Raw genomic sequence first — 20,218 nt, forward strand, 5'->3', positions numbered from 1 at the left:
AGCAGGGAAGCCCGCTCAGACCTTTCTTTCATAGACCTCTGCTGACCTCGCCTGTGCCAGGGCAGTGATATTTGTCACCCGTTTATATTTCTCCCTTACAATATTGAATTTCGGCGCTACTGTTTTACCCTGTCCATGACACAATTTCATGGAAATTGCTGGCTTCCCAGGGAAGCATATCCCAATGCATTTGCAAGCACTGAGCTGCTCCCGCACTTCTAAAACATGGAGCTGGCGACGAGGCCACATCAATAGGACAGTCGATGGTGGCAACGGGGGACTGTCCTATAGCTTGGCGCAGCTTCAAGCAATTGGGGGTCTAGGACCTCACATACCATGGCCATGGCAAAGCAGCTCCATTTTACTTGGGGAGGATGTTCCTGCTTTCTGGATAATGGATGGGGGATCTGGGAGGCCTTCAGAGCAGTGAGAGGAACCGCTTAGCACAGGACCTCACAAAGAGGCAAGAGATGGTGAAAACACAGGGAGAGGTGAACTCAGCTCTCCAGCCCGTAACCTGTTTTTTCTCCGTAGCCAGGTATCTGCCTTAGAAAATGAATAGGTTGGAACAAAGTGGCTCTAATTACCCCTTTCTTCTGCTGCAGAAAGCAGATGTAATCACAGCTTAGCTTGCAGGGATCCCTTTAGATGCTGCTTCCAGGCAGGGAGGGAGCAGCGGCCACAGGCCCTTCACAAAGACCCAATGACAGGTTTCCAGGCTGACCGGTCCGAGGGATGTGGCAATTACACTGGGATATTTTTTCTGCTGCTCGCAGCCTGTTATTGTGTGCTGAGCACCCAGGGCAAGGCCTGGGGCTGGTCCACACAGCCCAGGCTGGACGGCACCAGGCCAACCTTGCTAATTTGGGGCAGGAATGAGGCAGAAAACTGCACTGGTAACTGCAGGGAAAAGCCATGGCCAGGCAGCAGCACATGTGCTGGCCCAAACAGGGATCCAGGCCAGTGAAGGATGTGGAACCAGGCATCCACCTCCTTTATTTTGCTCCCTGAGCTCCTAAAGACTCTCTGGCAGCTGGTACCAAACGTGCTCCCACACCTGCCGAAGCACTGGGGCAGAGGGAAGGATCAGCCCTCAGAACAGTCACTCTTTAAAATATATAGGGATGGAGAAAACAAGAGGAAGGGATAGGAGCCCCACACGCTCCTACAAGGTAGCGGGGAGCTCTCTCTCCAAGATGGAGAGCACGCAGAGGCCGGGCGCTCCGCTGAAGCCGCTGCAAACACTTGTGGGAGCTGCTCATGGAGCACAGCATCCTGCTGCCCTGGCCCTGCCAGCTGGATGAGCCGAGGGATTGCCAGGGCAGCGCAGCGCACTGGAAGAGCTCGCCGTAAACATTGTGGTCTGTTTAGAGCTTGGGTGTTAATCACACACTCAAGAGCAGCTACTATTTGTTATTTGCAAGCAGCAGAACCAAGCTGAACCCACATTCCCCCCTTCCTCAGGAGAGGCAGGGACTTGCTCTATCTGGAGAGGGGAAGAGGCTACTCTGGTTTCAAAGCTGCTTGCACTAAGCCATGAGGTTGTTCAGCCCCTCTCTCAAAGCCCAGCACTCACCTCCCATGGCTCTCAGCCTCTTCTCTATGCTCCTACCTCCTTCAACCAGCATTAATCTAGCCAAGGGGGCTTCTGCAGGCAGTTTTAAAGCCTTGCCATGCAATAAGTAGGTTATTTAGGGCAGCTGCAGTAGACTGAGCAAAAACTTGCTCTTTGCATAGTCCTTAGTACAGTTTTCTTGGCCTTAGCTCATGTGTCCTCCTTGGCCTCACCCTATCCTGCTTTTTTACAACAAAGTTACACAAGCTATAGGTCTGTTAAAGTGCACTGTGGTTCTCCAGTTTGCTGTCTCAGGATACCTTGAAGCTTTTTTTCTCCCTGAAGAAAAGCCCCAGCTCCAAATGAAGCACAGAAGGGGCTGTAAGGTGAGTAAGAGCCAGGCTATTTCTGGCTCCCATGTGGTTTTTTTCCACAGCTCCTGCATTTCCCTTGGAAACGCTCAGGATGGAAAGATGGGCACATGTGTTGCTCATGTGTAGATGAGTCTGGAGTGTCTGGGCTGCCCGGGGGGAGGCCCCAAGGAGCTCCACTCATGCGTGTGGCCTGTTTGCCCTTCTCCCTAGCCCTGCTGCAATGAACAGCCTGGGATAGAGAGGATGTGGGCAGGGGACACGCGAGTGGCTAAAGTTGTGCCAGGGCAGCACCCACCTGCAGACCCCGGGCTGCTCAGACGCGTTCGGGCCTGACTTGGGGGTGAGAGGGGCACGTCCACAGGTGGGTGGTGGCCAGCAGGCTGAGAGGGGCCAATGCCGGGCAAGGTGCTGTGGGACCATGAGGCGCAGAGGAGCTGGGCGGGGGTTCCCTGCCTCCTTTTTGCCCTTCATAAAATGGGCAGCACTGCGTGACACGGGGCAGGAGCTAAGGGGAGTGCGGCCGCGGGGCCAGGCAGGGGTCGGGGTGGGACAGGTCTCCTCAGGTGACTCCGAGCTGCCATTTGCTGCGGCCGGGGGGTGGAGAAGGGAGATGGACTCGACAGCTGTGCGGGGGGAAAAACTTTCCACGCGAAGCGGATACGGCGCTATAAATATAACCGGGATCCCCTGCCCCGCCGCGGGGGCTCCCGCTGCGGCCCCTCGACGGGGAGGGAGGGTCGTGCTCTCCCTCCCGGGCCGAGGGGGCCCTCAGGGTCCCGGGGTAGGTCCTAGGGCTGGACCCCGCTCCCCAGCGCCGGGCGGCGGCCGCCAGCGCGGCCTCGGCTGCCCTCCAGCGGCAGCGGGTCCAAGTGCTGCTCGCAGCCCTCGGGAGCGGCGGGCGGGTGCTTTAATTCCAGCTTTGCATAGCGGATTCGTATAGATATAAACACACACGCATATATATATATATATGTATATATGTATATATGCACACAAACACATATGCGTTTACCCCCTTCTCTATCCCTCTGCAATGCAGCTCGGGGCTGCTCCTTCGTGCCTGCCTATACAGCCGAGCCCTCCCTAAGCAGAGGGTGTTCGGAGGCCTCGGGGGACCCCTCGCTGCTCCCGTTTAACGTCTTAGCGCCCGGGCCTCGCAGCCGCCTCGGCGGAAGGCGCCGCTTTCCCGGCGGGCATGGGGTGGCGAGGCGGAACCTTGCGCGGCGGCGCGCGTTTCCCGGCGGGCGCGGTAGCGGCGCGTACCGAGGTAAGGCGAGGCGCGCGGGGGAGCGGGCAGCGGGCGGACCGCGCGGGAGGGCGGCGCGGCCGCCATGGCGTCGCCCGCGCTGGCGGCCAGCGGCGGCGAGGGCAGCTCGGAGGCCGAGGCGGCGGCGGGGGACGAGCTGGCCGCCGGGGACGAGCTGGCCGCGCTCTTCGAGCAGGCGGCCGCGCGGCTGCCGGCGCTGCTGCCGGCCGCCAGCAAGGAGCAGCTCCTCTACCTGTACGCCAGGTACAAGCAGGTGAGCGCCCGGCCCGCGCCCGCCCTCCCCGGTTTGGGGCCTGCTCTTGGGGTGCGCAGAGCAGGGCCGGGCCCCGGGGGGCGGCCGTTAACGGCGAGCGGAGGCAGCAGGAGGAAAACGAGAGGCGGGAAGCTCTGGCGCCGGCTCGGCTGCCCTGGCAGAGCTGGAGAAAGTCCTGCGAGGCCCAGAGCTCCCTGCCGCTCACGGCCGCTGCTCCTCGGCGCCGGAGCCCGATGAGAAGTTTCCTGAGGGTCTGCGGAGGAGCTGAGGCTGTGAGCGGGAGCCCGTGGGTCTCTGTGTTCTCAAGTAGGTCAGGTCAGAGACCACCGAATCGCTGGAGGGGCAGCGTGCAGCGCCTGTCGCCCGCTCGGCGACGCCGGCCCTGCCGCGGGCTCCGTGGGCCGCGTCAGCTGCGCGTGTAGCGCTGAGCACGAGTCCTCTTGTCGTTCCTCGAGCTGGCAGCTCCTGGGCTGCATCCTGCTGGGAAATGCCTTGTTGCGCTTCTCTTATTTAGGGGTACCGTGGGGATGCTTCCCTGCTGCCTGTGTGCATTTTCAGCAGGTATTTTCAGCTGACTGCTTTCTGTCTGTTGAAGGAAGGACAGAAGGGCTCTCAGGTATCTTCTGTGGGTAATGGACAAAGCTTAAGTTTCCTTATTCTTTGTCAGATGGGTCCTTTGAGGTCATGCAGTGGTTTGCTGAAAGGTTCAAGGTGTTAAAAGCAGCTTGAGGGCTCTTGCCACTGTTGCCCTGCTAGAATTTCTCTCCTGCTTTTAGTAGTAATAGTGGTAGTTTTTTCTATTCCTATGGGAGAATCTATATAAACCGAACAAAAAAAATGATGAACTGAAGGAAAGGAGGACTGTAACAAGGTCATGAGAATTGTTACGGCTGTGAAGTGAAAGAATAAAGGTACAATGTGAATGTGTGTGTGACGAGATACTGCCCTGGCTTGAGATGGAATGTGATCCTATTCCATCAGCTTGGATAAGCAGAATCGAAAGGAAATGTGTGCATCTTCCCCATAATTTTTCTTCCATATGTGATATACTACAGATATTGTCTCAGTACAGCCACTTAAAAGCATTTTTACTTTTTTTTTAAGCAATATTCAGTTATTCTTCAGGCTGGTGGCTCCCAGGCCGTGCTTTGAGGACTATTCATTGCATCAAATGCAGGCCCGTCGGGTGATGTTCTGTCTTCAGGTGTTGCTGCTGCTTATAAAGGCCTCCAGGATCCTTTTTACTTTCAAGAAAGAGGGAAGACCTATGTGGGGAACTTTAATAAGCACTTTTAAGACCATGCCTGGGATGAGATGAAGAGGAAGTGATTTTTTTTTTCCCTGTACTATAAACTCATTGTTATTACTTGTAGTTATTGGATGAACATTTCGGTAGCCTCAGGAGTCATGATGCAAATATCCTCTATTTTTAATTTTATTGCGAATCTTTTGGAATGCCTTTGGGGATGGAAAAATGAAGGAAGGAGTTTCTTGCATGTTAGTTAGTAGCCAGCAGGCTACAGAACATTTCCTAGTGCTGGCCCTGTAAGGGCAACAGGGTGTTTAATGCTGTTTGGCTTAAAAGTTCCTAAAATCAGAAGCTGTTTCAGGATGTACCCGGCCGAGCTGCAGCATTAGGCTCTGCTCGCTTCAAATATTGCAGCATTCTGTGCTTTAAATCAAAGTGCTGGTACTTAATGTAACGTTTCCCTCTTTAATTAGAGCAGCCCTATCAGTATGCAGAGTGGACTGCTCATATATTACTCCAGCGGACAGCAGTACTGCTAACGTACCGGGGTGCTGACTCAGATCTGTCCGCTGTCCTTGATTTGGCACCTTTGTCTTTCCTCAGTCTAGTGTTTTATGGCACTAAAGGCTGTGATTTAAGACTCAGCACCGTCATAAAAGAGATGACAGTAACAGCTGAGCTCTCTGTTAAAATTCTGTGTATTATTTATTTCAAACTATTTGGGTATATAACCGTTTTCCTGGAATTTTATTGCCTTTTATTGGAGGCCATTTCACGATTGCATTACTTTTCTCTCTGATTTTGTTTGTGTCAGAAACTTGAAAATAAGGGAAATGCTTAGCTGTCATCTCCAGTGAGCTTTTCAGAAGATGCTGCTGGGTTTATGACTCTGTGCCTAGAAGAGGAGGAAGAGGCCCACGCCTAGGCCTGTTTTTCTGGTTCTCCCTCTCCTTCCCGTGTGGCTTTGGACGCATCACTTGTCCTCTCTGTGCCTTGAGGCTTCGGTGGCAAGGGGAAGGCAGCAGCAGTGTTGGGGATGTGCAAGACCCAGGCTCAGAACCTGTTGCAATAAAACATAATTTGCCCTTCAAGTAGGGGGAGAACCCAGAGCTTTGCAGGCAGGGACCAGGCTGTGAGAGCTGCTCTGCCGGAAGGAGGTACCGGGATTTAAGTGAATGATGGGAGGTTCCAGCAAACTGGAAATCCAGTGCCATTGCCACGACAGGGCCTACGCTGTCCCTCGCAGGTGTAGGTTTAAGTAGATAATCCCATTTTTCTGTGACATGCCTTTCAAATATTCTAGAACATTATGCCACAAATCTGTTCTGGAAGTGGATATTTCAGCTTGCAATTTCCTGCTGTGCTGCGGTAGAGCTGAGCCTGTATTACCAGCATTATTCTTTCCTCGAGTTAAGAGGGGCAAATATTCCCCACTAGGCTTTCAGGTTTGGGACACTTTATGTCCCATTCCTCTGAACACAGTTTGTGTCTCCAAGCCATCTGCTGAAGCCACCAGTCCCCAGGTGGCTGCTTCGAACTGGGATTTCTGAGCTTCCCTCTTGGCCACAAATGGAGGCGCTTGCAGACACTTCCCATCCCAGTCTGCCTGGCTCATCTCTGGGCGTGATCCATCACCCTATAACTCCGAATGGAGAAGCAAGACTAGAGGAGTATTTAATGTGTTCTAGTTGGCTTTTTTTTTTTTTTTTTTTTTTTTTTTAATGCAGCTGATGGTGTGTAAAGGAGGAGAGCTGAACATCAAGTGACCAGGCAGCCCCTTGGAGACCATCAGTTATTACTTTGAGGGTGTAGAGTGCAAACCTCTGACTTGAAATAATGCTGTGGTCTCTTGTCTTTCTGCTGCCTGTGGAGAAAAACAGCTTTTGAGGCCCTGCACTGAAGCACCAGGAGTGCTGAATCCTTCACAAAATCTTGTATTTTCCCAGTATTTGTCATAAAGTTGCGCTGGGATATTTAGCTCCTGTTTGTCAGGCTCCCCTTTCCTCTGTTGTTAGGTTCCTATTCGTTTTTTGATGCATTAGGAAGTCTTGCAGCAAGAAGGAGATTAAGACCTTTATTTTCGTCTTTCCAACAAAATAATTTTGACTATTTTTAATATTTCTTAAAACAGCAAACAGAGCACAATGCACTTTCTCGTGATGGATCAAGTTTAACTTCTGGTCCTTGATTTATATTACTAGCGGGGTTGCTAACGGGGTTTCCCAGTGCTGGAACAGTCTCTGAACACCAAATCTAAAGGGGGGAACCTGCTGTCTTGTTTTGATCACAACAGTGAGCAATTAATATTTAAAATGTTATTTTTGTCTGATTTTTTGGGCAGTTTTTGCAGCCTACGTGTTGAACTCAAGAATCGACAGACAGACTTGTTCCATATGGATAATGAATTTGCATTTTTATTTCCATATTTCTGTGTTGCAGTCAGCTCTGCAGCTGCGAGCTGATGAAACCATTTATAATACAATGTGAACCCTGAGCAATATATAGGACTTAACTATTGCTAGCCCTTTTTTCCTATTTCTCCAGGAACATTTTTAAGGCTGTGTGTATCTGTTAATGCTGGCTCCTTCCCTCACTTCCTGCTGCTGTTTGTCTCTTATTTCTCCCTGCCACAGTTTAATTTGTGGCCTGCTGTGACAGGCAGTTTCATCCTGGGCATTTCAGCTCAGGTTTTGACTTGTGTCTCTCATTTAGTGCTTCCTATGCAGCCAGATGCTTTGGAGCAAGTTCAGAAACTGTTAGAGGCAGCTTAAATGTGGGTTAAAAGGAGCTGAGTTTAGCGTGTCAATTCTTTCCTTCCCTCAAAAAAGCTTTAATCTGTTACAAGAATAAAATTATCCAGAAACCATTAGAGCCCAGTATTTCCTCATGGCAGTTCCCTTTATTTTGTTCTAACACAAAATAATTTCTTTTCTTTAGGTTAAATTTGGAACCTGTAACACTCCGAAGCCAAGTTTCTTCGATTTTGAGGGAAAGCAGAAATGGTAAGAGGAATTTCTTGTAATTCCTAGCAAATTGTGACCCAGCTCCTTTTTGTTTCATGATTCCATCTCCTATGTTAACAGCTGTGAATATAACTAGTGGATGTCAGTTCTGAGAATCTGCCCCTGCAGTGGTTTTGAAATCTTGTATTAATACAGAAATATTGTCAGAAAAGCATCATTCTTCCAGTGTGGTTAGAGTTGCTTTGGTGTCATCTGAGTACAGGTCTGAGATGTGAGAGGCAGGTGCCTTTACACCCCCAGAGAGCATGTAGAGGTGTCTGATAACTGTGTGCCACTGATAACTGTGTAAAAGCACATCATATTTACTGATGTTTTTGTCCTTTCTCCTAGGGAAGCTTGGAAAGCTCTGGGAGACTTCAGTCCTCATCAGGCTATGCAGGAGTACATTGCCACAGTGAAAAAACTGGACCCTAGCTGGAAGCCTCAGGTAGGGAATCTGATAAGACTGTTCAAAAAACAACCAGTATTTATATCTTTGTAAATCTAACAGGGGTTTAGCTTCAAGCAGATTTTAATTGCTATATAGGAAACTTCATTTTTAGCAGATTGAAGTCTAAATTCATTTTTTAAATTCCCCTGTTATTAAGATTGAGGCCTGAAGGGCCATCTTTTTTGGTTGTAATCATCCACATTACAGTGAGCACATGCACAGGGTTGATTTGGCTGTCGTGATCTAATTTATTTTGCTTTTATCAGTTCATGCTGTATTTAGCATGTAAAGATACTTCTTATCCTTTTCTCCTCTTTCTCTTTTCAACTACTGCTTAAATGATGATCAATACAAAGTAATCTTCATAAAAGTAACATGAACTGAATGATCAATTCTGAAAATCTTTCCTTTTTGTTTTGATGCAGCAAATTACCAAATCTGATTATGATTAGGCACTCCACCATAACAATCACATTTGAAGGTCCTGTATGTGTCTTATAGGGCAATTGTACTATCAGTTTAATTAATCTGTCTTTCATCTACCGGGTTTGTGAATGTTTAAGGTTATCTCCCTGTTTATATAGTAGTTATTATATAATTGGAGAGGATTGATCTTTAGAAAAATATTTTCTTTAATTGGAGGTAGAATGGAGTTGTTTTACTAATGGCAACATGCTGAACCCACGCTCTTTCCAGTTTTGAGGTAGGAGTTGGATTGTTCTGTTGATGCAGCCCCTTGGCTGCACAAAATGTTGTGTGATTGCAAACCTTTGAATCAAGAGCTTGATTCTCAGCTGCCATCTGATGCTGTTTGGGGTTTTAGAGTAATTGTCATTTCTTCATTGACTCTTGGTAGGTGGGGTTGATGGTAGTTTTCCAAGGGAAAAATAGCTTTATATGCTGTGTAGTGCGATTACCAAAGCTTAGGCATATGCAGGCTGTCTGAATGACTTCACTTGCGTTCTGTGTCTCGGGTTTGTGATTTCCTAGTGCTGAAATCCCTCAAGTCACTGGTTTAAAGAAATACTGTTTTTATTTTTTCCCAAATGCTTCTTGCTGCAGTATTTCAATCGGCATTATCACATTTGCATCGCTATGCATAACTGTTGACTTCTGCAGGCAGCATTTTTTTTCCCCTTTTTGTGTGCTCTGTAGTCTCAGTGCAAGGAGCTAAAAGGCCAAGGGAAATTTGCAGAGTGCTGTCTGGTTTATTGTCCGTTCACCAGCACATGAGTGCCCATTTCTTGTCCTGACTATTTTTCTTTTCCTGTGCTTTGCCTTTGGCTGAGCTTGAGATCCATTGAAGTGGTCTGAGGTATTTATGTTGAAGGAATCTGATGAGCTCCAGAAAGGCCAAAGAGAAGGCTCCATTAGCAGAGAGTGGAATCTAGAAGTTAGCATTAAATTACACATGTCACTGTTTTCTTTAAAGAAATCGCCCATGCTTCCTACTATATTTTCCTTTTAATTTCACTTTTATGTCACCAAAATTCTGTCAGTTTTCCTGTTCTGTGATCCGTGTCCTCTGATCTGCTGCAGTTTAGCAGATCCTCCTCCCTGGAGCCACGAGAGGGAGCTCTGTTCTTTAAAATGATGGAGATACCTTGGCCAGAGGGTGGCGATAGAATGATAGTTATTTTAAACTTAAAATTTCAAATTGCATTTGCCCTAACTCCTCAGTTCCCCCCGCCCCGTGCCCTCAAAATAAAAATAATAATAATAAAAAAAGCAGAAACCCTAGTAGATTGAATGCTGTTCTGCAGACTTCAGATTGACAGTATTTTTGTTAATAAATGGCATGAAACTAAATGCAATCCCCATAGATCTAGTTCTTCATTCTCTTTTCTTCATTCTTTATTGATTGAATCCTTTATGTTCACTTTACAGTTTCTGTATTAGCACACTTTGACCATCAGACTGTAATTACTATAATTTAGCAGTCTTGCTTTGCTTCTTCCAGCTGAAAAATAAAGCAGATATCTTCTGATAGAATAGGAGCATCATGAAAGGAACACTCAGAAGCACCAAGAACAGCAGTGACAGCCAAAATCTCATGTTCTTCCTCCTGCTCTGGCCTGCAGGCTGGAACACCTCAACTTTCTTGGCAGAGAGCTGAACTGGAGAAGCAGTGGCCATGGCTATTCCCTGCTCTCTGGTGCTCAAATGCTGCTTTTGACAGTAGCACATATTCTTGTTTCCATCACATTTAATTTGACATCTCTAGCCACTAGCAGGCTGTCTGATATGGTCAAGCCTACTTTTTTCTTTCAGGACTCTGAGACCTGGATCATATTGCATTTATTTTCAGCAATTCTGTTTGCTGGGATATCTTTAAAATAGCAGGTAACCTGAAAAATATTGAAGTGACATCAGCTATGACAACTGCTGCCTGCTATGGATCATTTGCATTCAGACCTTGTTGTGTTGGTATGGCTTTGTGATGCTTTGGTCCTTCTCCCCAGAACAGCTGCCAGGAGCATTGGAACTAAACTCTTCCATGCTTTCTCCATTCTCCTCCTGATGCCATGTTCCTTGCCATCTTCTACCTTTAAGCACATCTTTTGTCTCTTGCTCTTTCCTCGTGAGTCATGCCTTTTAGTCTCAAGTTCCAGTCAGAAGAAAGGTAATTGCTTGGACCAGCTCAGCTCTATTTACATATTTCAGAGACATCACCCGTCCTTCAAGTCTACTCACTCTTCCCCCCAGAACAGAGAATAATTTATGAAGCAATTCCTTTGTGTTCTCTCCTTGTAAATAGAAACACTTCCTGCCGTCAGCAGGGCTGCTTGGGTCCTTTGGAGTGTGTGCGTGTGTCCTGGCTGCTGCTTGGCTCCTACCTGCCTTTGTCCTGCTTTACTGGCACCAAATGGTGCTTCAAACATGTTGCTTTCTGAGGCTTTTTCTGGTGTGCATCTGAATTTGGCCATGATACTCATCTGTTGCCCCTGCCAGCCACCTAGAGACTATTTATTGTCTATGTGCATTTATTTGGTGAGACCTTCTCTCTCTCTCACCCTGGATCTGCAGTAGCCATTGTTATTTTATAGTGTTGGCGCTGTTTTTGAGTTAGTCCCATTTACCAAGCTTTTCAAACCTCAAATTGGCATGTGAATCTGCTGTGTCCACAGGCACTGATTGCTCGGAGACAGGAGCAGGGGAGGGTCTCTGTGTCAGCAGCACCGTACAGATATCCTGGACTGAGTTCATTTCGTGGGGTGCTGGGTAGAGGTGTGTACATGGTGCTGCAGGGAGCTATTGGGTGTTTTTTCTAATAAGATTATGATATGGCACAGTTTAAACAATAAAAATAAATAATAAACAAGCATCCAGGTTTGCTTGTCGGTTTTAGCCTTCCATTTGCTGATTACGATTTTGGCATCTCTTCATGCAAAATATTTCCTTTTGCTATCTCTTACATTGCACATTTACCAGTTCCAGTCACAACAACGTGTCACCCTGCTAACTTCAGTGACATCCATCCCCAAGCCCTCGCAGAGGTCGCCTTCCTATCTGCTTTGCTGAAATTCACAGGAGGGCTTGAGGCTTTTCTCCCTGTAGAAAATAAATGGTGCTTTAACCCCTGCTTGTGAATAGGCTTTCCTAGTAAAGCGAGATTTCTGCTGCGTAGCAAGGAAGTTCCGTCTGTCTTGGGAATCAGACACGTTTCTAAGGGAAAGAGCTGGAGTTCAAGGGAAATGGACCTTCACCATGCCACCTCCCTAAGGTCTTGCGAGTTTGAAATACCCCTGCTAACATTTGCAGCCAAGTGGCCTTGTGTTTTCCAGTTACTGCCCTGCCTTGTCTGCAGGCTCGGCGCAGCCCCGGAAAATGGAAACACCGCAGGAATAAAGCGGATTCCTGGGGCAGGTGTCCGTGATTTTGCCGCAGGTTCTGCAGGGGGCAATGTTTGCCAAGGTGCTGCCCTGCTCGGGAGCACAGGGCTGCGCCGAGTCCCTGCCCTTGCAGCCGCTCGTCAAATAACCTTTCTCTGTCACGTTTTAAACACAAGCAGCAAGTTTGGAGAAGCTAAAAGGTGTGAGAAGGGTTTTGCTCTTTGAGGGCACAGCAATAGGCAGGAGAAGCAATTTTGAGATTTGCCAAGTGGTTTTTGAGTGTATTTGTTTTTAAGTTGCATCAGGTGTTATTAAAATACTTAAATATTTGACTTAAATTGGTGGGCATCTTAAATATAAGTCATGCCTCCAAGCTGACTTAGAATTTCTATATTAAATCAAATGCAAGCTCTGTATCCAAATGTGTCAAAATTGAATTCAGAACCTGGTATTTTTTTCTTAAATTTGGACTCTGCGCTCAGATTTTGCCTGTTGATACCTGGCTGAAGCAATAAGCTTTGCTCCTTTGCAGCTGATCATTAGATCAGCTTCTAAGAATTACTGTAGCAGACAGGTAAATCACCCTGCAGTTTTAGGCCTAAATCTGCAGATTTCCTGGTTAGGATCCCAGGCAGACAGACAGAATTCCTTCTGGAATTTAAGAATTGCATTGGGAAAGCCTGTGGTCCGTAAACAAAATGAGAGCACCCGTCGTGTTTTCCTGTTTTGTCTATCAGTCAAACAGATGTCTCCTCGATAATCTGTCCGAGCAACCACTGTTTGTGCTCAGGAAGGAGAAGCCGAGCGGTGCGGGCAGGATTACGAGGGGGATGGGAAGAGCCCAGCGGGAAGAGGGAAGAGCTGCTGGGCTCTCTGCCGCTCGCGATCCGCAGGGATTTGACGTGGCTCCTGGGTGCTTAATTTTGATAAAGGTCTCTGTTTATGGCTCGCTGAGCTCGGAGGTGCAAAACTGAAAATAGTGAAATTGTTTGTTTTTTACTAAAAAAAAAAAATGATTTAATTGTAGTGCGCAAAGCATGCGCTGGTGGAATTACAGCCTGAGGGGGAGAGGAATTGTGTGTATTGCCCTGAGCTGTCCAGCAGTGCTGTCCACTTGCTGCTTTCCCCTTTGCCTTTCTTTTGTATACGTCTCTGTATCGATTCACTTGGAGTAATTTGGGGGGGAAGCTGTCCAAATGTTAGCAGTTATTCTTAAGAATAAAATCGGTATTGATACGTTGAAAAAGAAGATGCCTTTTCCTGTATATTTTGATATCTCTGATGATCACGTTGAAAGAAGCAGTTCACCGAGGTGGTTTGTAACCTCTATCTCAAATTCTTCCTGCTTAAAAAATTAATGCTTTTAACAGAAAAAAGCGCTAAAAAATATTTAAAAATAAAAACAAACAATCCCCTGCAGTCCCTGCCAGGCTTCTGGTTTTGGGGCACTTGGGAGCTTGGAACATGCTTCTGTTGTATAGGTGGGCCTGCAAACTGTGGAGTTGCTTTCCCGTTGGGCGTGGGTTGGGTGTTAGTTGAGCACCCGCACGGAGAGGCCATGGTCTGAATGTGCACAGTGCTTTGTCTGCCCTGCTGGGTGTCAAACCCCCTCGGGGACTGTCCCCAGTGCACAAGCGCGCGCAGTTAGCGCTTCCCAACCCAGCTGCCCTGCGAGGGAGCAATCCGTGCTGTGCAGCAGCTCTCCATTCACATGGATGTTACCTTTACATAGCTGGAGGTATTTAATTACCTGCGCTGGTCGAGGAGGATTGGGTTAGGGATTATTTAGGCAAACTGGACACCCGTAAATCATAGAATCATAGAATGCTTAAGGTTGGAAGGGACCTCTAGAGGTCATCTAGTCCAACCCCCTGCACATGCAGGGTCACCTAGAGCACGTGGCACAGGACTGCATCCAAGCGGGTTTTGAAGATCTCCAGAGAAGGAGACTCTACAACCTCTCTGGGCAGCCTGTTCCAGTGCTCTGGCACCCTCACTGTTAAAAAATTTTTCCTTAAGTTCCTGTGGAACTTTTGGTGCTTCGGTTTGTGGCCATTATCTCTAATTCTGTCGGTGGCCACCACTGAAAAGAGACCAGCACCATCCTCCTCACTGCCTCCCTTGGGGTACTTATAGACACTGATCAGGTCCCCTCTCAGCCTTCTCTTCTCCAGGCTGAACAGGCCCAGCTCCCTCAGCCTCTCCTCATAGGGCAGATGTTCCAGGCCCCTGATCATCCTTGTGGCCCTGCGCTGGACTCTCTCCAGCAGCTCCACATCCCTCTTGTACTGTGGAGCCCAGAACTGGACACAATACTCCAGATGCGGCCTCACCAGGGCTGAGCAGAGGGGCAGGATCCCCTCCCTCGACCTACTGGAGACGCTCTTCTTAATGCAGCCCAGGATCCCATTGGCCTTCTTGGCCACGAGGGCACACTGCTGCCTCATGGTCAACTTGTCATCCACCATGACACCCAGGTCTTTTTCCGCAGAGCTGCTCTCCAGAAGGTCAGTCCCCAGCCTGTACTGGTGTCTGGGGTTATTCCTCCCCAAGTGTAGAACCTTGCACTTGGCCTTGTTGAATTTCATGAGGTTTTTCACTGCCCAGTTGTCCAGTCTGTCCAGCTCCCTCTGAATGGCAGCGCAGCCCTCTAGGATAGTGGGCCCGGATGGGATGCACCCAGGAGTGCTGAGGGAACTGGCAGGGGTTATTGTTCGGTCGCTCTCCATCATCTTCGAGAGGACTGGAAGAAACCAATATCACTCCAGCCTTCCAAAAGGGCAAGAGGGAGGAGCCAGGAAACTGCAGGCTGATCAGCCTCACCTCTGTCCCTGGAAAGGTGATGGAGCTGCTCGTCCTAGAGACCATCTCTAGATATGTCAAGGGAAAAAAAGGTGATCAGGAGCAGTCAGCATGGGTTTACCAAGGGGAAGTCGTGTCTGATGAACCTGATAGGCTGGTCTGACCGGCTGGCTGGATGATGGGAGAGCCGTGGATGTTGTCTACCTTGACTTCAGCAAGACTTTCAACATAGTTTCCCATAACATCCTCATAGGGCAGCTCCGGGCGTGTGGACTGGATGAGTGGACAGCGCAAAAGCACATTACAAACATAACTGAATTTCCCAGTGCTTTTGCAATGAGGGTAAATGATGATCCCTTGCCTCTCTGCACGCTCTCACAAGGAACACATTTGAATGCTTCATTATATTATTTTTGCATTGCTCGCTTTAGATGTTGCTCAAACAAAACTACACATATCTATTGCTATCTTTGCACATGTAGCTACACTTATCAATTTTATATTGTGCAAGGAGGCTCAAGCGTGGCATATTAAGTTGAGGACAATGTGCAGGCTGTCGCGTTTTGAGTGGCACGTCAAGTTCTGCTTCCTGTTCATGCTCACAGGTTAATGGGCAGTGAAAATCCTCACCCCCTTTTGTGAATATAATGTTGCCATCCGGTGGATTTGGTTTTTTTTTTTCCCTTGAGGAGGGAGGAGATGAATAATACGGTCCATGTAATTTCTGTTTATAACAATGTTGGAGGAGAAGATGCTGGTGGTTTTGCTGTGAACCTGCTGCTCGAGATGCCCTGAAGATGCTTTGTTCTGGCAAACCCATCCCAAGAAGGGGTGGTGTTCTGGGATTTTGTTTGTGGACAAACTGACAAATAATATTTTTTTTCCTCTTCTGCTTTTCCTTTTCTGCAGCTGCATTTTATTGTAGCACACAAGCAAAATGCCAGCTCTGGAATGAGAACTTCAGGGTTTTATTCGAATTCTTTATTTTTTTATTTTTATTTTTTTTTTTACCTTAAACATCCTGTTTGTAAGTGAAAAAGCTGAATATGTCTCTAATATTTTTTAAAAAAAAAAGGCTAAAAAAGAGCTGGAAAAGAGCTGGAATATGTGTCACTCTCCCAACCCTTAGGAATGTGTTGGTTTGTTCTCTTTGATTTTTACATCGCCACACAAATTTATGGCCTTAGTACCTTTTATTTATGACTTTGCAATCCTCGTTCAGGCAATTGATTGAAATACAACAGTGCCAAACTCTGCGTCCGTATTTCAGAAAGGCGGGAGTTAGAAAGCAAGCTGGAAACACACACGGTTCCATGGCTGGAAGCTTTGCTGGAATCGTGCTCTCGTGCAGTTGTCCATGTTTCTATACTCCTCAACTTCAGAGCGGAAATTATAATAAGAATTTATGCCTTTATGCTGTGTCTCAGCTGCTTTGCAAATTCAGGTGTTAGCGGCTCTGCAAGGGCTAGTTTTTGCTGGTAACGCTGCTTGCCCTGGTCTTTGCAGCCCGACGCAGCAGTGCAGCTGCTCTCCTGCAGCACCCAGGCAGCAGCAGTTGTTTCCCGTGATTACAGGAAGAAATTGTACAGATCTTCCCTTTTTTTTTGCCCTCATATGGAGCCAATGCAGTGCTTCTGCTTTAAGCCCAGATGCAATATTTTCCCCCCTGAATGTGGCAGAGGATTTGTAGGAAGTGTGTTGTTCCGACTAACCCAGAAATGTACCTTGTGCTGCCAGGAATGTGTGTGGAGAAGCAGCGAGCAGGGCCGTAGCCCTGCCTTGCGGCTGCCGCGTCCACGCAGCACGATTCCTGCCTCCAGCTTTAAGGCACTGCCCACCTGCGTCGTGTACCTCAGGAAACCGGAAAAATATGATAAAAAGCGAAGTTCCCACTGCTGCCATGCGATGATGACAGGACATGATAGTGAGTTGAGGTGTTTTATTGAGGGTTTTTCTGTGCGGCAGAGACCTACTTGCTCCCGCGCTGCTAGTGCATGGCCAGGGTGCTGGAGAAGGCTCCTGGATTAGGTTTAAGGTGCTGCCCATCCTCTGCTGAGGGTAGAGCTGCTACAGAGAATGGGTAGGTGCCCGTAGGGGACAGCCCACGGGGCTAAAATTGAAGCCACAAAACTGAACCTAATAAGATGTCAGACTGCAGGCTGGTGTCTCTAAGACACAAACAGGTATCACCTTGAGAGGTGCTAGCTCCTGGCAAGGCAGGAAGGGTTTTCATTGCTATATAGTGTGTATATTGCTATATATGTCCAGAATCCCAGGGCAGGCTGCTTCCGCGTGCCCCGAGTCCAACTGCCTCCGCAGGGAAGGAAGGGGGTGGCTTTGAGGATGGCAGGGAGTGGGGACACTCAGCTTTGAGCTGTGCTGACGCCCAATGCAAAGTAATTGAGGCTGTTGCAGAATTTGCCACTTGCTGTGTCAGAAGCTGTTAAAAATTCAGAGATGGATGGAAATCACAGTGTGCCTTTCCGTGGAGTCCCTGCTGCCTGGATTTTTAGGCATGGAGTTGTGGGCATTTAGTATTAGGGGAAAGGGTCTGTGTACGCTGTTGCTTCACATTGCTATGTAGAGACTCGCTTAAAGAAGAGAATGCATTAATTAAAAACAGTTTTTTTAAGCAAAAATAAGTCACTGTTCTGCGTATAGCATAAATGACAAAATAGTCAGGTTGCTGCTTTAGTGAATGTACAGCTTTTTGTTAGAAAAAGGTTAAGTGGTTGTGTTTGATTTGTGCTTTGCACAAAGTATCAAGGAGGTATTGAGTGTGATTACACAGGATTAAGTTGTTGTTTAGATGCCAGCTAACGCACTGGTTAATGTTTTACAAATGCTATTTTCCTCTTAGATAGAGGAAGAGTTACGCTTTAAAAGAGTGTAATTTCTAGGACCTAGACACTTGGGCCTGCAGTAGGGAAAGATGCTGCTCTTCAGATGTCCCTGGAGCATCCCGTGAGCGTGGTGGGGATTTACCCGGCTCCAAGGGCCGTGAAGGCTGGGGCGCAGCACAAGTGCACGGGCACCACGGGCTGCCCGCTCCCGCTGCTGCCTGTGCCCCCGGCGCTGTCCCCTACGCCTGTAGCTGCACAAACCTTCTGTCGCCGCTGAGATGCTCCGGTCCCTCCCTTCCCCTTTTCCGTGTGCGCAGGGCCCAGGGAAGAGCTCTTCCTCCTGCTATTTCTTTGTCTGCAGAGCCCATAAATCCAGCTCTGGCTTTATGACCCGGCTCTGCTGGAGGAAACCCGTTTCCGTGGCCCCGGTGGAGCTGCCCCTCTGGTGACTGCGGAGCTGGCCCCGTCGCGGCACTGCCTGGGCCGGTACGTCCCCAGCAAGCGAGGGATGAGGCTGCGCTCCCCGTTTTCTTTAGAAGTCAGCCCTGCCTTCAGCTTTCAAGCCTCCAAACACGTATTTCAGTGGCTCTGCATCACAGAAAGCTCCTGGTGGCTCGAGTGCCTCCCCTTGGCAGGGCGCAGGTTCCCTTGGAGAACCGCCACCCGCAAGGACAGACCTCGCTCCACCTTGCTGAGCGTTTTACGTGTCGTTCCCTTCCCCAGCAGTCTTTGCTACTCGTTCTAACTGCAGTTATAGTACATTTTTTAACTAATTAAGGACTAAAGAAATGATCTTCAAGGTCCAGTTTTAGATTACAGCTATTTTAAAGCATGCAGTGCAATGACATTAATTGTCATATGTTTGTTTTTACCTTTGAAATACTACTTGGAAAATACTTCCCTTGGCCTGGATCATGTTCAAAAGAGGAATCTCCACAATGATATTTAAAGGCACCGACAAACTCATTTCCTTTTTTTCTCCCTTTTTTTTTTTTTTTTTTTTTTTTTTTTTTAACCCAGCCAGTAATGGGGTCTCCCCTGAACTGCCTCTGCAGTGTGAGGGGTTGTGTCGCCCTGGGGAAGAGGCTGCCGTTTTCCTGTGTTATGGGACGGTGTCCCCAAGCCGTGCGGGTGCTGAGTCACTGCACGCGCTGCTGCGCGAGCGGCGCAGCCTTCCCGGGAGGGCGACCTAAGAAAATAGCCCGGTCGTGAGCGGCAGCACGAGCGGTGGCGAGAACTGCTGAGCTGGCTGGGCCCTTTAGTGGAGAAGGGAGGATTTTATGAATCCCGTTCTAGTATTTAATGCAGCAGCTGGTTTTATGGAGAGTCGAAATTCCTTTTCTCCTTTCAGCAGCGTTGCTGCTTAGGGGTTGGTGTTTTGCCTTCCCTCCCTGCGGAGCTCAGCCTAGGTGGGAGGCAGAGAGGTGGGAAGCACCTCTGGCAGGACCCTTTGCTCATCCTCATCTCACGCTTGGTAGCCGCCCTGTCCAAGGAGCATCCCACATGGCTGCAGGGTCCTCGAGCCTCTCTGAGGACGAAGGGACCCTCCTCCCTGCAAGGAGCAGCATCTCGGGCCACCCGCACGAGAGCAGAGCTCGCCCCACTCGCGGTGGCACTGGCCATAGCGAGCACAGAAGACAGCAGCAATTACGGCACACGCAATTAACGGGCTGCTAATCTCCAGCCTTGCGTGTAATTGCTGCCGTCAAATACAATTAGCGTCTGCCCAAGTTAGCGTCTGCCCAAGTTCCCTTCCCAGAGGGGACAGCCGGGCCGTGTCGTGGAGCGCCAAGGAAAGGCGCGGAGTGCCTGCCCCTTCAGGCGAGTTTCCCTGCTCTTTTTGCCCCCTCGTGATCCTTGGCCCACAAATGGGGCCCAGAAACGTCAATCTGGGGCGTTACGGGGATGCAGAGCAGGCGGGGGTCTGCTGCTGCCTTAAGGCGCTGAAGTGACTGAGTCAAATTTGTCACCTGAGACTATGTGAGCTTAATCACAGCTCAATCAGCTCGCTTGAAGCATTTACCCTTAACTTCATGTCAGCCTGCGGGGGTGGCAGCCGAGCCTGTCCCAGATGTCACCCAGGGAGCTCTGGCACAGGCCAGCTCTTCTGCTGCCATTCCCAGCACTGGGAATGCCTCCCGGCTCCCTGCTTCCCTGTGTGGGAGCCCAACAGGTCCGTGGAAGCAGGAGGGGCCCTGTCCTCCGGCGGCGCTCCTGCCACAGTGGCTGCAGGACTCGGTGCTGCCCGGGGCTCGTCTTCCAAAGGCAAGATGTGTCCCCTGCAGACACCGCTGCTCACTCATCCTGCAAGAGGTGGATTATGCATGTGGAATAAATGCTGATTTAAATCTGTGCTATGTCTTCCCTGCTTCAAAGAAAAACCTTTCCGAAAAAAATTGGGGGGCAGTATTTCTCATATCACTCCCATATACCATGTGCTGCAGCTATTTTGACGTAAGTTTTCTCTGGCTCTGAGAAAGAGCAAACAATATGATAAATATCCTCTGAACTTGAGCTAAAACGACTTTTTTCCTATGCGTTGCAGTGTCTCAGCTTCGTGGGTCTCACATGTAGCTCTCATTTGAGTCT

General features: G+C 48.7%; 1 protein-coding gene across 1 annotated transcript in view; it reads left to right on the forward strand.

Annotated features, from left to right (window-relative positions):
- The first annotated feature begins 3,243 nt into the window (after positions 1-3,243).
- ACBD6 (acyl-CoA binding domain containing 6) overlaps positions 3,244-20,218 on the forward strand; it is a 71,882-nt gene continuing 54,907 nt past the window's right edge. The window contains exons 1-3 of the mRNA XM_088524865.1: positions 3,244-3,449; positions 7,636-7,700; positions 8,052-8,148. Of these exons, the coding sequence (XP_088380991.1) occupies positions 3,261-3,449; positions 7,636-7,700; positions 8,052-8,148 (351 nt within the window). The 5' untranslated portion in view covers positions 3,244-3,260. The remainder of the gene's footprint in view (positions 3,450-7,635; positions 7,701-8,051; positions 8,149-20,218) is intronic.

This window comes from Tinamus guttatus, unplaced genomic scaffold (assembly GCF_059628265.1).
Source record: "Tinamus guttatus ecotype Peru unplaced genomic scaffold, ASM5962826v1 Tinamus_guttatus_pri_ptg000215l, whole genome shotgun sequence".
Taxonomy (NCBI): domain Eukaryota; kingdom Metazoa; phylum Chordata; class Aves; order Tinamiformes; family Tinamidae; genus Tinamus; species Tinamus guttatus.